The sequence below is a fragment of the Drosophila serrata genome, unplaced genomic scaffold (assembly GCF_035046125.1).
Source record: "Drosophila serrata isolate PLE 108 unplaced genomic scaffold, ASM3504612v1 contig_184, whole genome shotgun sequence".
Taxonomy (NCBI): Eukaryota; Metazoa; Arthropoda; class Insecta; order Diptera; family Drosophilidae; genus Drosophila; species Drosophila serrata.
The window spans coordinates 3,321,061-3,335,148 of NW_028257082.1; the positions used below are offsets into that span (position 1 = coordinate 3,321,061).

The 14,088-nt window shown below is 44.1% G+C and overlaps 5 protein-coding genes across 5 annotated transcripts; 1 reads left to right on the forward strand and 4 right to left on the reverse strand.

Moving 5' to 3' along the window:
• The first annotated feature begins 20 nt into the window (after positions 1 to 20).
• On the forward strand, positions 21 to 1,640 carry Cht8 (Chitinase 8). Its single transcript, XM_020946605.2, has 3 exons — positions 21 to 156; positions 213 to 669; positions 730 to 1,640. The coding sequence occupies exons 1-3, from the start codon at positions 39 to 41 to the stop codon at positions 1,616 to 1,618; spliced, it is 1,464 nt and encodes a 487-aa protein (XP_020802264.2). The 5' UTR covers positions 21 to 38; the 3' UTR covers positions 1,619 to 1,640.
• Cht12 (Chitinase 12) lies at positions 1,615 to 3,527 on the reverse strand. Its single transcript, XM_086828094.1, has 4 exons — positions 3,224 to 3,527; positions 2,994 to 3,167; positions 2,630 to 2,897; positions 1,615 to 2,566 (listed from the first exon to the last, which is right to left on the reverse strand). Exons 1-4 carry the CDS (start codon positions 3,288 to 3,290, stop codon positions 1,666 to 1,668), a joined length of 1,410 nt encoding a protein of 469 aa, XP_086684220.1. The 5' UTR covers positions 3,291 to 3,527; the 3' UTR covers positions 1,615 to 1,665.
• A 394-nt stretch (positions 3,528 to 3,921) lies between these two features.
• On the reverse strand, positions 3,922 to 5,720 carry Cht4 (Chitinase 4). The gene is made up of 5 exons (XM_020946709.2): positions 5,636 to 5,720; positions 5,405 to 5,581; positions 5,072 to 5,342; positions 4,805 to 5,013; positions 3,922 to 4,746 (listed from the first exon to the last, which is right to left on the reverse strand). Exons 1-5 carry the CDS (start codon positions 5,703 to 5,705, stop codon positions 4,058 to 4,060), a joined length of 1,416 nt encoding a protein of 471 aa, XP_020802368.2. The 5' UTR covers positions 5,706 to 5,720; the 3' UTR covers positions 3,922 to 4,057.
• Positions 5,721 to 8,028: 2,308 nt separating this feature from the next.
• Positions 8,029 to 9,543, reverse strand: Cht9 (Chitinase 9). Its single transcript, XM_020946660.2, has 3 exons — positions 9,425 to 9,543; positions 8,908 to 9,349; positions 8,029 to 8,846 (listed from the first exon to the last, which is right to left on the reverse strand). Exons 1-3 carry the CDS (start codon positions 9,483 to 9,485, stop codon positions 8,240 to 8,242), a joined length of 1,110 nt encoding a protein of 369 aa, XP_020802319.2. The 5' UTR covers positions 9,486 to 9,543; the 3' UTR covers positions 8,029 to 8,239.
• A 798-nt stretch (positions 9,544 to 10,341) lies between these two features.
• On the reverse strand, positions 10,342 to 14,074 carry LOC110179210 (uncharacterized). Its single transcript, XM_020946643.2, has 4 exons — positions 13,655 to 14,074; positions 12,786 to 12,988; positions 11,393 to 11,794; positions 10,342 to 11,024 (listed from the first exon to the last, which is right to left on the reverse strand). The coding sequence occupies exons 2-4, from the start codon at positions 12,793 to 12,795 to the stop codon at positions 10,546 to 10,548; spliced, it is 891 nt and encodes a 296-aa protein (XP_020802302.2). The 5' UTR covers positions 12,796 to 12,988; positions 13,655 to 14,074; the 3' UTR covers positions 10,342 to 10,545.
• Between the last annotated feature and the right edge of the window lie 14 nt (positions 14,075 to 14,088).

Below are 14,088 nucleotides of genomic sequence, written 5' to 3' on the forward strand. Positions count from 1 at the left end.
GTGCTGGCTTTCCTGTATAAAAGTCGCTGGGTGGCGGAATGGCTCAAATCAGTGACGGAAAATTCGAAATGTGGAACGGAACTGGTTTAGTAATACTGCTCCTAGGGGCAATCCTGATAGTGACAGCCTCGGCCGCATCAAGCAACAACTCTTCAAGTAAGTGGTGGCATAATTTTCCCCAGGACTATACAGATAAAGTAATCCTGTTGCAGAGGTCGTTGTCTGCTACCAGGGAACCTGGTCCGTCTACCGACCAGGACTCGGAAAGTTCGATGTGGCGGAAATTGATCCATTTCTATGCACACATTTGATCTACGCTTTTCTGGGCATCGAGGAGACAGGAAAGCTGCGGGTCATCGATGCCTATTTGGATCTTGAGGACAACGGTGGACGGGGAAATATTAAGAACTTCAATGCTCTTAAATTGAAGAATCCCACACTGAAAACATTGGTGGCTGTGGGTGGTTGGAATGAGGGATCCAAGAAGTTCTCTATAGTGGCCAGCGATCCTGAGAAGCGAGCTGTGTTCGTGGATGATGTGGTCAGGTTCTTGCAGCGGCATGGATTCGATGGCTTGGATCTGGACTGGGAGTACCCAGGACAGCGTCACAGTCTAGACAATGAGGACCGCTCCAACTATATCGCTTTTCTCAAGGACCTTAAGGAAGGGTAAGTCACAGGGTATTTTGACTCCTTAGTAGCTCTGTTGACTGTTTTATCCTACCTCAGGCTTGAACCTTTCGGCTTCATGCTAACAGCCGCTGTGGGTTCCGCTCAGTTCTCCGCTGAGATCTCTTACGACATCCCAGCCATTGTCCCGTATTTGGACCTCATCAATGTCATGGCATATGACCTCCACGGACCTTGGGATGATGTGGTGGGCATCAATGCCCCATTGTATGGCTCAGTTAGCGACGCAACCGATTCCACCGGGCGGCAGCAGCAGTTGAACGTGGACGCCATTGTCAAGTACTGGTTGCAGGCGGGTGCACCTGCACAGAAACTGGTGCTCGGTGTTCCCTTTTATGGACGCACCTTTACCCTGACCACTGCCGAAGGCCATGAGCCGGGATCACCGCACATAGGAAAGGGAATAGCTGGAAAATATTTCCGTGAACCTGGAGTGCTGGGCTACAACGAGCTGTGCGAAAAGATGGGGCAGGAGGAATGGACGCAGAAATGGGAGCCGGATCAGCAGGTGCCTTACGCCTTCAGGGAGCGACAGTGGGTGGGGTACGAAGACATGCGTAGTCTCTCTTTGAAGGCTCAGTTCGTGATGCAGCACCAACTGGGGGGCATCATGATCTGGTCTCTGGAGTCGGATGACTTCCGTGGAACCTGTGGCCAGCAGCGCTATCCGCTGCTAAACGAGATCAACCGCGTGCTCTTTGGTAGCGGCACCCCCACTGGACTAACTACAGAGTCCAATGAAGACCAGCCCAGTAAAACGTTCAGCTGCCCGGCAGACGCACCTCTTGGTTATGTCCGTGATCCGAACAACTGCTCGAAGTTCTACTACTGCAGCGGGGGTAATACCCACAGGTTCGACTGCCCCAGTGGGCTGAACTTTGATCTAACCACCAGTAGCTGCAATTATTCAGACTCAGTAAAGTGTTGACCTTTGAGTGCTTAACCGCAAATCGTTAATTCTTTTATATTTAAAGCCTATTCAACGACCTTGAGGTTCAACGGGAGGTTCTCGTAGCTGTAACCAGGCATGCCCGGTCGCCAAATGACAAAGTCCTGATTGCATGTAACCTCCTCAGCGCGTCGGCAGAATCCCTTAGCCTCGTCGAAGAACTGACCGTATATACACTCGTACTCGAAACGTTTTCCGTTGCGGCACTCGTAGTAGTACCGGCATTCCCATTTGTCTCGAAAGAATCCATTGCGTGGGCATAAGCCTTCGGCCTCCGTGGTCGGTGCCTGGGTGGTAAGTATTTTCTCATCGCCCAGAGCCGAGAAGATGTTACTCAGCAAACCGAAGCGAATTCCGCATACGCCAAATGCGTCGTCCGCATCGATTGTCCAGGCCATGGCGCCACCCAATTGGTTCTTCTTCAGAAAGTGCATCTTTGCCCAAATGCTGTGCGAGTTCTCGTAGGTCAACCACTGATCGCCACGGGTGGCGTAGGGCACCTTGGCCACCTTGTCGAAGTGCTTGGACCATTTCGATGCTTGGGTGCAAAACTCGTTGAAGGTCGTGAAGCCGACAATGCCGGAATTTCTCCCCGGCAGGCCGGGTCCCTTACAGGGCGACCCCAGGGCGGACTGGTTCTTGTCCATGGTGTAGGAGCGGCCGAAAAATGGGATGTTGAGGAGGATCTTGTGCGAATCCTTGCCCGCCCTCTTCCAGTGCTTGACAGCAGCGGCCACGCTGTTAGTACCTCCGAAAAGAGGAGAGATGAAGCTTAGGCGCTTGCGGTACTTGTCTCGCTCGTCGTCCACCATTAGATTAATGAAGTCCACGTTTTCTACTATTCCGGGTATATTATAGCTCTCCAGTGTCTGTTTGTCGGTTCTGCCCAGCACCACAACCATCAATAAGAACTTATGTTCCCGAAAGCTATAAAAAATGGTTAAATTACTATAGTTACTCGTTACCCCATGTTATGCTGCACAAACGTACGTCAAGCTCAGTTCTTCTAGAAGGAGGACGAAATTCGAGACGTCCTCCGGCTGTCCACCGCGTTGCGTGGGATAACGCCAGTCGATCTGAGCCCCTTGGTAACCCATTTGCAACATGAAAGTTACCAGAGAGCTTGTGAATTCTTCTCGATTGTTCTCAGAGGCCACCATTTTGGAAAATATTCGGGAGTCTTCGTCAAAGCCGCCTACAGATATAATCACCTTCTGGACGTTATCGGACTTCAGTTTATCGCCGTGGATTAGAAGATCTGAAAGTAAACGAAAATGTATTTTAAACAGTTTAAAAGACAGTTCAATTCTGGACCGGACATTAACCCAAAGAAATTCCATCAGGAACTACTCACCCTTCTCCTGGAGATCCTTGTTTTTTATCTTAAGCGCTCCAGATTCTTCGTCCACACCAATTCCCGAACCAAGAACCAGATGCGTACATAGTCTAGTATCGATGTGCCACGAGTAGAATGTACTCATGTTCTTATAATAATAAGAATTCAAATCATATTGGCAAAATATGTTATCTGAAAAAACCTTCTTTACTTCACATTTCTAGAGTTTTAAGTAAGGTTTTACTCACACTGCTTTGCGGCGCAACTGACAATCAGAAAAATTGCGGACGTAAAAACAACGGCAAAGGACGCCATCCCGAAAGGGATGAAATCTATAAGTTAATTCAACTAAAAATTTTTATGAGACGTATACACAACCGAACGTTTTTGAAAATTTAAACAAGATCATATCCTTGCGTCTGTCAATATTTTAGGTATAATTCCAGAAAGACTAAGATGTTTCTAGTTCCGTGTGTCTGTTAAGTTGGAGTTCTATTTGTAGAGGGAGTTTGAGGAAACTGACCTTAGAAAGGGAAAGGTAACTTGATTTATATTTATTTATATGCTTTGTATGCTTTATTTAACAAAGTAAAGTAAATAGTTAGAGTTGTGTGTGCGGGATTGTGAGACCTAGAAATAAAATAATTAAACTTTCTTATAGCATAACCCCTGTGTTTATTATACAAACTTGATTTTTCATTGTAAATTTATCTTTTAATTCATTATTATTATTATTATATATAGCCACAGTTCAAAATGTGTTATTCAAAGACAATGATATAAACTTAAAAAGAATTTGTTTTACTAATGGTGCCTTCAAATGGCGGGTCTTTCTTAACATTACCACATTTTCGTTATCGCTATCAATATTGCAATATTTGAATTGATTCACTTGTATTTACCTTTTATATCTGATCACCGTGACTAAGTTTCGAGTTGTAAATATTATTATTTGAGCGTTAAATCCAAATCGAAATATAATCTAAATCCCATCAGTAATAAATTTGATTTTATATGATTAATTGATATACATAATTGATAGTTTTTTTGCAATCTTTGGTATATTTTTAAATGCTCTATGTTCAGTAGGGACAAGCGACATTCTCCGCCCAGTCGCAATTCTTGGTATTCGAATTGAAGTACAATCCTTGCCCGCATTGGAAGTCGTAGCGGATACCGTCAACGCACTGGTAATACCTATTGCAGTCGCTGCTGTGCATGAAGTAGCCATTTTCAGAGCAATTTTCGCTGGAGCCACCTCCGTTGCCACCACTGCCGCCGCCGTTGCCACCCGGATTAGGTGTTGGTGTAGGAGCAGCAGTGACACTACCTCCGTTTCCTCCACCTCCACCTCCGCTGCCACCTCCTCCGCTCACGTCCTTGCCCAGAGCTCGGTTCATCGTCTTCAGCAGGGGATAGGACTCTCCGCAAAGGCCCCGGAAGTCGTCCGTCTCGATGGACCACATCATTGCACCGCCCAGATTTCTTGACTCCACCAACTGCATCTTCATCTGGATGCTCTGAACGTTGTCATAGCCAATCCACTGATCACCCTGGAAGGCATAGGGCGCACCGTTCTCTGCATCGAAGACAGTCTCCCAGTTGTTCAAGCAGATCTCATGATAACCGAGGAAACCACTTTCCCGGGTGTACGGGCCAGCGGATCCAGAGCCTATGCACTCGGCTCCAGGCCAGTTCTTGGAGCTGTCAGCCATCTGGTAGCTGTGGCCATAGAAGCCAATGCCAAGAATCAATTTCTCGGCCGGGGCACCTGGAAAGGCCAGAGATAAGGCAATGGAACTCAGGGATTTAGGACTTCCTCTACGCACCATGCGACAGCCAGTAGTCAATGGACTCGGTAACCTCGGGCAGAGGGGCGTTCAAACCCAAGTATCCATCGAAGGCCATGTGGAAGTCGTAGGTCATCACATTGATGAAAGTCAAATGCTGGGAAATGGCAGGAATGTCGTAGGAAATGCTAGCCGACTTCTCAGAAGCACCCACAGCAATGCCCAGCTCCAATCCGTGCTTATCGAAGCTGTGGATGTTAAATGAATCTCAGTCAATCCATTGTTCCTCTTTCGAGATTCACTTACGTTTCCTTGATCTCGCGCAGCAGGGTCACAAAGTTCTCGCGATCTGCATCGCTGCCTCCACGCTGACCAGGATACTCCCAATCCAAGTCAAGGCCATCGAAGCCATGCTGCTGGATGAAGGCCAGAGTGGTGGAGACGAAGGTCGCTCGCTTAGCGGGATCGGCAGCCATGGCCGAGTACTTGGCAGACCCCTCGTTCCAGCCACCAACCACAGCCAAAATTTTCAGGTTGGGATTGCGCTGCTTCAGAGCAATAGTCTGGCTAATGAAGCCTATGGAAATGTATCGGGTTTGAGCTTTGGAAATCCCTGAACCATCAATATTCTGAAATTACCCAGTCCATCGTCCATGTCCAGCCAGGTGTCCAGAGACTTGAACTCGCCAGCATCGCTGATTCCGAAGAAGGTATAGCTGATGTGCGTACACAGGGAGGGATCAATGTCCGAGGGAACAAACTTGCCATCGCCAGGACGGTAGTTGGCCCAGGTGCCCCAATAGCAGTTGATCAGCTCTATGGGAAGCAAATGTTAATCTGAGGACTAGCCAAGATTTATCCGTCACTCACTTTCGCTGGAGGCCACTTGGCCCAGGCAGAGGCAGAGTGCTGCCAAAGCCCAAATGGAGAGTGTCTTCATGGTGCAGCCAATCGGTTGAACTTCTCAATAGCTTCGGGCCTTCCGGGACCGCGTTTATATAGGCCGATTCCCGGCGAAGCCTTATCGTTCGCATTATGAATTATTACACATATTTGTTTAACATCGCAGCGCTGATAAGTCGCCACTTAGCCAACGAAATCGCAGAAATCGCAGAAATAGAAAACAAAAGTCTAATATATTGCATCGAGCAAAAATTCCTCAATGGTTTTTATCTCTCCACTCCACATAGTTTAATTATGCTAATAAATTTTAATATTTGGTCGTCATTTTTTGAGTGCATCTTGAGATTGGGTTAAGATGTGTTCCCAAAGTACCCCCCGCAAAGTTGTGGTGTGTCGTCGACCCGGATGTTGATGATTCAAATCGGTTGCCAGCTACTCCTAAAAGCTCTTCTCAAGTAAACAGTAAATACAATCAACATTTACTAGGAAAATTATAGGAGGTGACACCATTTCTTTTGATGATTTAATATGAAAAATAGCCTTATCCCTGACTAGTCCTCTTTATCGTATAAAAAATAAAGTGTTTTCATAGCAGACTTGGCAGGGTCTTCTTAGTATCCAATCATGTTCAATGCAATTACTTACTAAGACCAATTTAGTCGAAATTGAGTAACAAATAATAAAAATATCTAGAAAAGCTTTTATCAGGTGACGAAAATCAAATAAGGAAAGTTGTTAACATTGTTTTCCTTTTTTTTAAAGACCCTTTGTGACCTTCATTTCCAACCGCTTGTCATGAAATAACAAGGTCCAACATTGTTCCCGTCTCGGGCATGGCACAGTTGTGGGTGCGTTAACTTATAATATTCTGACTTATTAGGTTATTGTTATTTTTAAACTGTCTTAATTCCAACAAGCTCAAGTAATCAGTTTTTTCATTATGAGCTGTCCCTGGGCTTGACTGGATCACCAGCTCCGAATTGCAGTGGACTTTTCGTAACATTTTGTTAACAGATAAGGATTTGAATAAATAATTCCCAGCATTTCTCTGTTTATCTCCCTCTTTTTTGGTAGTTTCCTCTCTCTCTCACTCTCTCTCTCTGTCTCTCTCTCTCTCTCTGTGCGTATCTCTTTTTCTCTCGCTTTCACTTTTTCTGTTCTCTTTACTCAGAGACTATAAATACTGGCACTGCCGTCGTGCTGACCTCATTCTGTCCGTGGCCGCTCCAGTGTTTACATCTATAGTGGTAGTGTTCGTGATTGCCCTCCGACCCCAAAAATATCACCTGGCCAATGCAATAATTTTGGATAACCAGAAAGAAGATAACTTCGAAGAAACCATGAACAATTTAATTGAAGTCACCAAGAATACTGGAAGGAAAGAAGCAATGACCATAAAGGATAACAGTGTGTCCTCTACTGCGGTAAGTCTTAAAAATTACTATTATATTACTTAAAAATAAATAATATATAGGAGAAATCAGGCCTTGGTCTAAACTCAACTGTGCGAGCATTTAAACTAACATAGAACAGCTTTACGAATTAAAACCAATACATTTTTGGCTGGGTTATGAGTTTTTTAAACTGTGATTTGTCTAAAAAATTGGCATTTAAAGCTTAGTTATGATCGATTTCCAATTTGAACTTATGATTGAATTGACAAGCTTGCTTCTTAATTGGAGTTACACACTTTTATAAATTTGTAATCTATTCTCCCTCAAGACACACATGGCGTATACTTAATTTAAGGGTTTTCACGTTAAGTATACGCCATGTATGCTAAATTTAGTTTAAAGCGAAGATTTTTTTATACCCTTTCAGGGCGTTATAATTTTAGTCAGATGGCTTAAGCAAAGTGAAAGAGTCATTTCCGACCCTATAAATCATATATATTCTTGATCGGCAATAATAGCAGAATCGTTAAAATTGTCAAAAATTTACAAAAATGCAGATTTAATGCAGATTTATTAACGTTTTAAAAAGTAGCCCAGAACAGCAATCCGACGTTAAATTGATGCATTTTTGACTTTTTAATGGTATTTGCAAAAGTTTGAATTAATCAAAAAATGAGCATATAAAAATATCGCTTGTAATATATTAACCTACAATACACATATTTTGTAGGTATACGAAGGCCAAAAAGCCAATGATAGCCGAAAGTCATATATTTCTGCAACCACTATCTTAATCAATAAAGAATATAATGTGAAGAAATTTTTTTCAAAATATATAACTGAATTTTTCAACAATTGGGTTGTTATTTAAATATTAAAGCCCGATATGCTAGCGTTCCTTTCAAATCCCACACATTCCACATATATAATTATACCTTCCCTAAACATAAATAAGAAAATAATAAATATTTTTCAAAACATGAGCTGAAGGCCTTTGCTGCCATAGTCCAAACTCCATAGCTAGCTCGTTCAAAATAATTAAATAAAAAAAACGCTAGTATCTTTTTAGAAAACTTTTTTATTTTGGCCACAGTTTTTTCTTTTCGAGAATTAACCGAAATAACAAAACACACACAAAAAGTAATTTCATTGCTTGCATTTTAACTTGTTATCAAATTTAAACCCATCGAAGTTTCCTGTTGATGGTCTTCAGCAGGGGATAGGTCTCGCCGCAGTGTCCGCGGTAGTCATCAGTCTCCAGAGACCAGATCATAGCTCCAGCCAGACCCTTGGATAGGGCGAAGTCCATCTTGTACTGCACGCTAAGCACGTTGTCGAAGCTCACCCACTGGTCGCCAGAGAAGGCGTAGGGAGCGGCATTGTCGTAATCGAACACGGTGTGCCAGTTGTTCTGGCAGATCTCGTTGTAGCCCAGGTAGCCGGTGGAGCCGGTGTAGGAGCCAGCACTGCCCTCTCCACGGCACGGGGCACCTGGCCAGTTCTGGGAAGAGTCCGACAGCTGGAAGGAGCGTCCGTAGGTACCGACACCAAGGACCAGCTTGTTGGCCGGAGCACCCTGGCTCATCCAGAAGTTAATGGCATTCTCCACAGCCCACTGGGGGGAGTTGAAGCCGGTGCGGCCATCGGAGGCCATGGCAAAGTCGTAGGTCATCACGTTGATGAAGTTAACATGCTGGGCAATATTGGCGATCTCGTAGGAGGCAGTGGCAAGCGACTCACCGGCTCCCACAGCAATACCCAACTCATAGCCATAGGGAGCGAAGCTAAGAAAGTAAATCAATTATTGTCAGGACCATTAAACTACTGGCACTATCCGAGACTCACGCTTCCTTCAGCTCACGCAGCAGGGTCACAAAGTTGGCACGATCGTTCCAGTTGCCGCCACGCTGGTTGGGGTACTCCCAGTCAAGGTCCAAGCCATCTAATCCATTGTTGCGGATCAAGTTCAGGGCAGAGTTGATAAAGTTCTGGCGCTTGTACCAGTCACCGGCCATCGAGGAGTAGCGGGTGGAGCCCTCGTTCCAGCCACCGACCACGGCCAGGACCTTAAGGCTGGGGTTCTGGTGCTTCAGGCCCACGGCCTGGCTGATGAAACCCAGGTCGTAGTCCAGCCAGGTGTCCAGAGACAGGATCTCGCCGTTGTCGTTGATTCCGAAGAAAGAGTAGCTCAGATGGGTGCACAGACCGGCATCGATATTGGAAACATCGAACTTGCCATTGCCGCTGCGGTAGTTGGCCCAGGTGCCCCAGTAGCAGTTGACGATGCCTGGAATCGGAGGAACGGGAACATGGTGTTAGGTTGGTGCTTTCCAGACTTATCCTCCTCCAAGGCTATACTCACGTTCAGCACCGATCACCTGGCTCAGGCAGAGGACTGCGAGTAATGCCAATAGTTTTGCCATTTCGAAAAATGATGATACAGTCTCATTCCTTCGGAGTATTTATACCCTTACCCTCGCGCCTTATCATTATCCTTATCACTTACGGCGATAACTCTCCACTCCACACCTGTCTGGCATATTTATGGAGGCTTCCTTGCTTGCTTCTTGCTTTAAATTTTAATATTTATACTGCCCTAATATCAAGTCCAGATTTCGGTTATTAAATCTGGAATCTATTATATATTTTGGCTGCTTAATGTCTAGTACCATGCAACCTCTGCCTGATCTTTGCAAAAGATTTTGTAATTTGCATTTATTTTTAGGTTTTGTTTATGGGGCCTTTAAGTGTACTGATAACGTGTTCAAGAAGGTAACAAGATTTTCATTGAGTAGAAGTAAATTACTTTGAATGGGCCATAACCCTAATTCCAATCATATACTCTTTAAGATAGCATGGGGAATGAGTTTATGAAATAAAGAACGATTGCTGATATTTTCAATAAATTAGCTTAAGGGGTTGTTTACAAGTAAACATCCTTGTAATTTAACTATTATTATAATGTTATCCAATTTATCTTACTAGATATATTTCGGCTGATGTTAATCTAGAGAAAATAATTATTGAAGTCAGGCCATTTCATTGGAAACTTCTCTCTGATATCCCTCAAATATATTAGATCTTAACTTTAGTGATATATATATCTTGGATTACAGATTTTGGTAAAGCTTAATAAGCCTTACTAGTTCCTTTTATTGTCTACTTTCAGGCCTAGCAAAATAAGCCCCACCCTTTTCTATAAAGCAGCATAATCTAGTATAAGGTTTCATTCCTTACAGAACACACACAGCAGAGTTTCCATTGAAATTCCAGGTTCCATTGGTGATTTCTTAAGCATATCGTTTATTTACCAATTCGGGTGAACAAAATAATAACCTTTTCGGCTTCAATTAGAAAGAGATTCTTCAACAGTATTGAGTAAAAATGCAAGTATAAATAAAATTTCTGCGACCAGTTGAACTGTAAAGCGCTCAGATTAACAATTGTGGTTTCAGTGCGTTGTGTCTTATCCCAGAGTAGGACTTAGTTGGCGACGTAGATCTCGAACTCCTTGTACGCCAGCTCCTCGCCGCCGTATGGGATGTAGCAGCAGCCATGAGAGGGCTGCACCTTGCCCACAGTGATGGTGCCGTCGTGGGTGGCACGGCCGATGAACAGCGGCTCACCCTCGGCGGTCTCGCCAGCGGGCAGGGCGTTGGGCGGAATGTTGCCGGCCTCCACGGGCACCCAATGGCCGCCAGCGGCGCAGAGCACCTCGTATTCGCCATGTCCGTGCTCACCGCCTCCGTAGGCCACATAGGTGACGCCGTGCGATGGGTGCAGCTTGCCGGGAATGAGGTCGCCCTCGTGACGGGCTCTGGCGATGTACAGCTGCTCGCTGCTGTCGAAACCACCCTCGAGAGCGTTGGGAGGCACCTCTCCGTTGGCGGCGGCTACCCAGCATCCGGGACCACTGCAGGTTGGCGCCGAGAAGCCCATTACAGGGGCCGAGGGAGCGGCATCTGCGAAAAGGAGGAAGGATTAGTTTTGGGCTACTTTTCACGAAGTTAGATTATAGATAATAGCACAAATAATATTTATAAAAGTCGTTTACATTTATAGTAACCACCAAGCCAATCCATTATTTGTAGAATCTTGAAAATTACTTTTTCAGAAACAAATTTCTTGACAGGATATTCGGTAAAATTTCCAATATATCTTTTTACGAAATTATGAAATATTTAAACAGAGTGTATGGATAAATAACATATAGAGAAGATCAAATAGTTTAGCCGCATTATAATACTTCTAATGTGTTAATCAATGTAAACTAATCAAGTAACAAAACACTTGTGCTATTATTTAGACGTATATCACGAGAGAAACTTACCATCCAGCAGCCAGGAGCCGCTGGCTCCCCATCCGGTGCAGATGCCAACAAAGTTGACTGGGAACAGGCTGCCGGCGTCGTAGGACAGGAAGGCAGCGGCATCGCCCTCACGGCCCACGGTGATGACATTGTCGTACCAACGCACCCAGAAGCCGCGGAACTCGCCGGCATCGAGGATGCCAGGAGTGGGAACCTCAGCCACCTCGGGCTTCTGGCGATCCTTGCGGATCACCGACTTGGTGTTCTCCCATCCTCCCAGGAAGATCTCGAAAATGGGACCATTCTCCTCGGGGGCAGGGGTGAGGGCCAGATGGGCATCCTTGGGAGAGCGTACCTTGAAGGTGAAGACTCCTCCGCTGGCCGGGAAGAACTGGTACTCCAACTTATCGGGGGTGTTGATTTCTGTAAAGAAGACGAAGAATTTGTTAAGTTTTTGGGGCAACTGTACACGGTGGGAAAGTTCTGAGGTCTGAACCATCCGCCTCAGGAATCTCCCTCAGAGGAACCGCAGCAGGGAAAATGTTGTCATAAAAACAACTCGAACTTGTTAGAATTCGTTGCTATTTATATGTTTCTTCGCCCATATCTAGATACTACACATACAAATGGATATATATCATAATGTTTAGCGTCTGTTTTTGTTCTCGCTTGTTTATTAGCGCCGTTCGCATGATGTCATTTTGATCGCCATCAGTTCTTTGCTACAAATTATTCCAGCGCTCAGAAAATTCCACTCAAGCTCGCATTCAAGTTTCGCGGGCTTGAGCCCGGCTCTCGAGCGTCAAACATTTAACTATGGAGACCTCCATGGGTATATGTTTGTGTTTGCTGTTTCGCCAGAGTACACGAATTGTTTCCCAAGCTGCAAATTTTTCGCATGACATCATTTGCGGCGCATCTTCCCTCGGTGACCCTCGGGTCACCGGATTCGCGTTCTTATTGATTATTGCCAGAGTTCAAGGCGTAGACTCACGGCTGACTCACGGCTGCTGATACACATTTCGGACAGTTTGGTGGCATGACCACATCGAAAATCAATTTAATAGGTCATAAATAGCACTAAAAAGGCAGCAGACAATTTAAATGCTACCTGTGAATAACCGTTAATTGCTTTTAGATGATCACACGGTGAAAGTTGCTGACGGCGTCAGCAGGTGCAGTGTATGTTTTTGCATATAGCAGCACCAGTTCTTCGCTCCCGATGAAGAATATATCTAATTTATTTACTTTTAATGTTTGCGGTTCTAGGAATATGTTGACACAATTCAATTTTGGTCGTGGGCCAAAAGTTTTGTTTCTTTATTTTTCTTCTCCTCCGGCCCCGCTTTCCCAATGATTTATTCCATTATCCAACAGCTCAGGGCACTCCACCCACTCTGGGGACGGGACTCACCAATTGGCATGATTGCTGCTTTCCACTTAACGTTGTTCGCTAACTGAGATTCTGAATAAAACTGCCGAAATGGAACCCAAATACCGGCGAAGTAAGCACCGTCCGACCATGAGAGGGTCTATGGGAGAACCAAAGCTCGGCAAGCTTTTGAGCGTTATTGCCACTGAGAGATCGGTGTCTGTCTAGAAAGTAGACGACTGTACCTGACCAAAATAGAAACTATATCAGCGCAGAGTATGTCTGTTTTTGCCTTAGCTTAAACGCTGAGGCACTATTATAGACCATATCATCCGAGGAATTCGGAATTAATTATGCAAATAAGTAGAAATTGTTCATGATTTAGTATAAATTAAAGGCGATTCTCTGGCTTACAATGTTCTTCACTTAAAATATAAAATAATAATCAAGTATAATTATTAATAAATATCTATTCCGAATTTCGAATTATTTAATACTAGAAAGTATATTATTAGATTCCTTATGGTGTAAGGGTATTCAAACCTTAGTTAACATATTATAGCTTAGCACCTTTGTGACTCAGCTTGGCAAAAGCTACTGCTGATGTCATCAAAACTAGCACAAAGCTTTTCAATTCAAATATGCTCTGTCTAAGGTTATATTAGTTTCAGGCATTAACTTTGTCAGGGATAGATTTAAGTGACTGTGCCAAATTATAAACTTAGTACTGTATTTATAAAATTGTATTAAGACCTGCAGTTAACAAGAAACCTGAAGGGTTTTACCTTTTGAAGATATACTTCATATTAACTGATAATAACTCTATATGTTTTAATTATTCGTTTTTGTTTTTACCGAAGAAAGATATTCAAAGAAGTTATTTATTCTCTAGAGCAATAGCTATTCGTTACCGTAAATATTTTAATTTTTCGATTTCTCTTTTGGCTATGCTTGGACGTTGTTGTCGTCACTTATTCACGGCGTCATGTGCCAGTTTTGTGTTGTGTTGTCACATGCCCAACTGAACCAGGGCACCAGGAGTCGCCACTTCCAATGACTTCACAGAAAGAGTATGAATATTTAATGTTGACATAATCGAAAACAGCGGACACTATAAATTGATTTTCCATTCGGTCATTTTATATATTTAAATTGTTTTCTAACATGTTTTAAGAATACTTTTTTGGCCCGACATATTGAAGCATACTTTGGGGCACCAATTTGAAAGACGTCGCGACGCCGCGTCTTTCTGCTTCTCGTTTTGGGCAAACCACCCTATGACATGGGTGCGCGACCTATCATCTTTCCTGCGTCACTTCTTCATTGTGCCTGCCTCCTTGGATTC

Excerpts from the sequence above, each read along its gene's own strand:
- LOC110179210 (XM_020946643.2), bottom strand. Across the intron at positions 11,025-11,392 it reads CGGCTCCTGGCTGCTGGATG|ATGCCGCTCCCTCGGCCCCT; the intron begins GTAAGTTTCTCT and ends TCCTTTTCGCAG.
- Cht12 (XM_086828094.1), bottom strand. The coding sequence starts at position 3,290 with ATGGCGTCCTTTGCCGTTGTTTTTACGTCCGCAATTTTTCTGATTGTC. Across the intron at positions 2,898-2,993 it reads CAAGGATCTCCAGGAGAAGG|ATCTTCTAATCCACGGCGAT; the intron begins GTGAGTAGTTCC and ends GTTTACTTTCAG. Across the intron at positions 2,567-2,629 it reads CTAGAAGAACTGAGCTTGAC|CTTTCGGGAACATAAGTTCT; the intron begins GTACGTTTGTGC and ends CATTTTTTATAG.
- Cht9 (XM_020946660.2), bottom strand. The coding sequence starts at position 9,485 with ATGGCAAAACTATTGGCATTACTCGCAGTCCTCTGCCTGAGCCAGGTG. Across the intron at positions 9,350-9,424 it reads CCAGGTGATCGGTGCTGAAC|GCATCGTCAACTGCTACTGG; the intron begins GTGAGTATAGCC and ends CTCCGATTCCAG. Across the intron at positions 8,847-8,907 it reads CTGCGTGAGCTGAAGGAAGC|CTTCGCTCCCTATGGCTATG; the intron begins GTGAGTCTCGGA and ends TTACTTTCTTAG.
- Cht4 (XM_020946709.2), bottom strand. The coding sequence starts at position 5,705 with ATGAAGACACTCTCCATTTGGGCTTTGGCAGCACTCTGCCTCTGCCTG. Across the intron at positions 5,343-5,404 it reads GGACATGGACGATGGACTGG|GCTTCATTAGCCAGACTATT; the intron begins GTAATTTCAGAA and ends ACATTTCCATAG. Across the intron at positions 5,014-5,071 it reads CTGCGCGAGATCAAGGAAAC|CTTCGATAAGCACGGATTGG; the intron begins GTAAGTGAATCT and ends TAACATCCACAG.
- Cht8 (XM_020946605.2), top strand. The coding sequence starts at position 39 with ATGGCTCAAATCAGTGACGGAAAATTCGAAATGTGGAACGGAACTGGT. Across the intron at positions 157-212 it reads ATCAAGCAACAACTCTTCAA|AGGTCGTTGTCTGCTACCAG; the intron begins GTAAGTGGTGGC and ends ATCCTGTTGCAG. Across the intron at positions 670-729 it reads CTCAAGGACCTTAAGGAAGG|GCTTGAACCTTTCGGCTTCA; the intron begins GTAAGTCACAGG and ends ATCCTACCTCAG.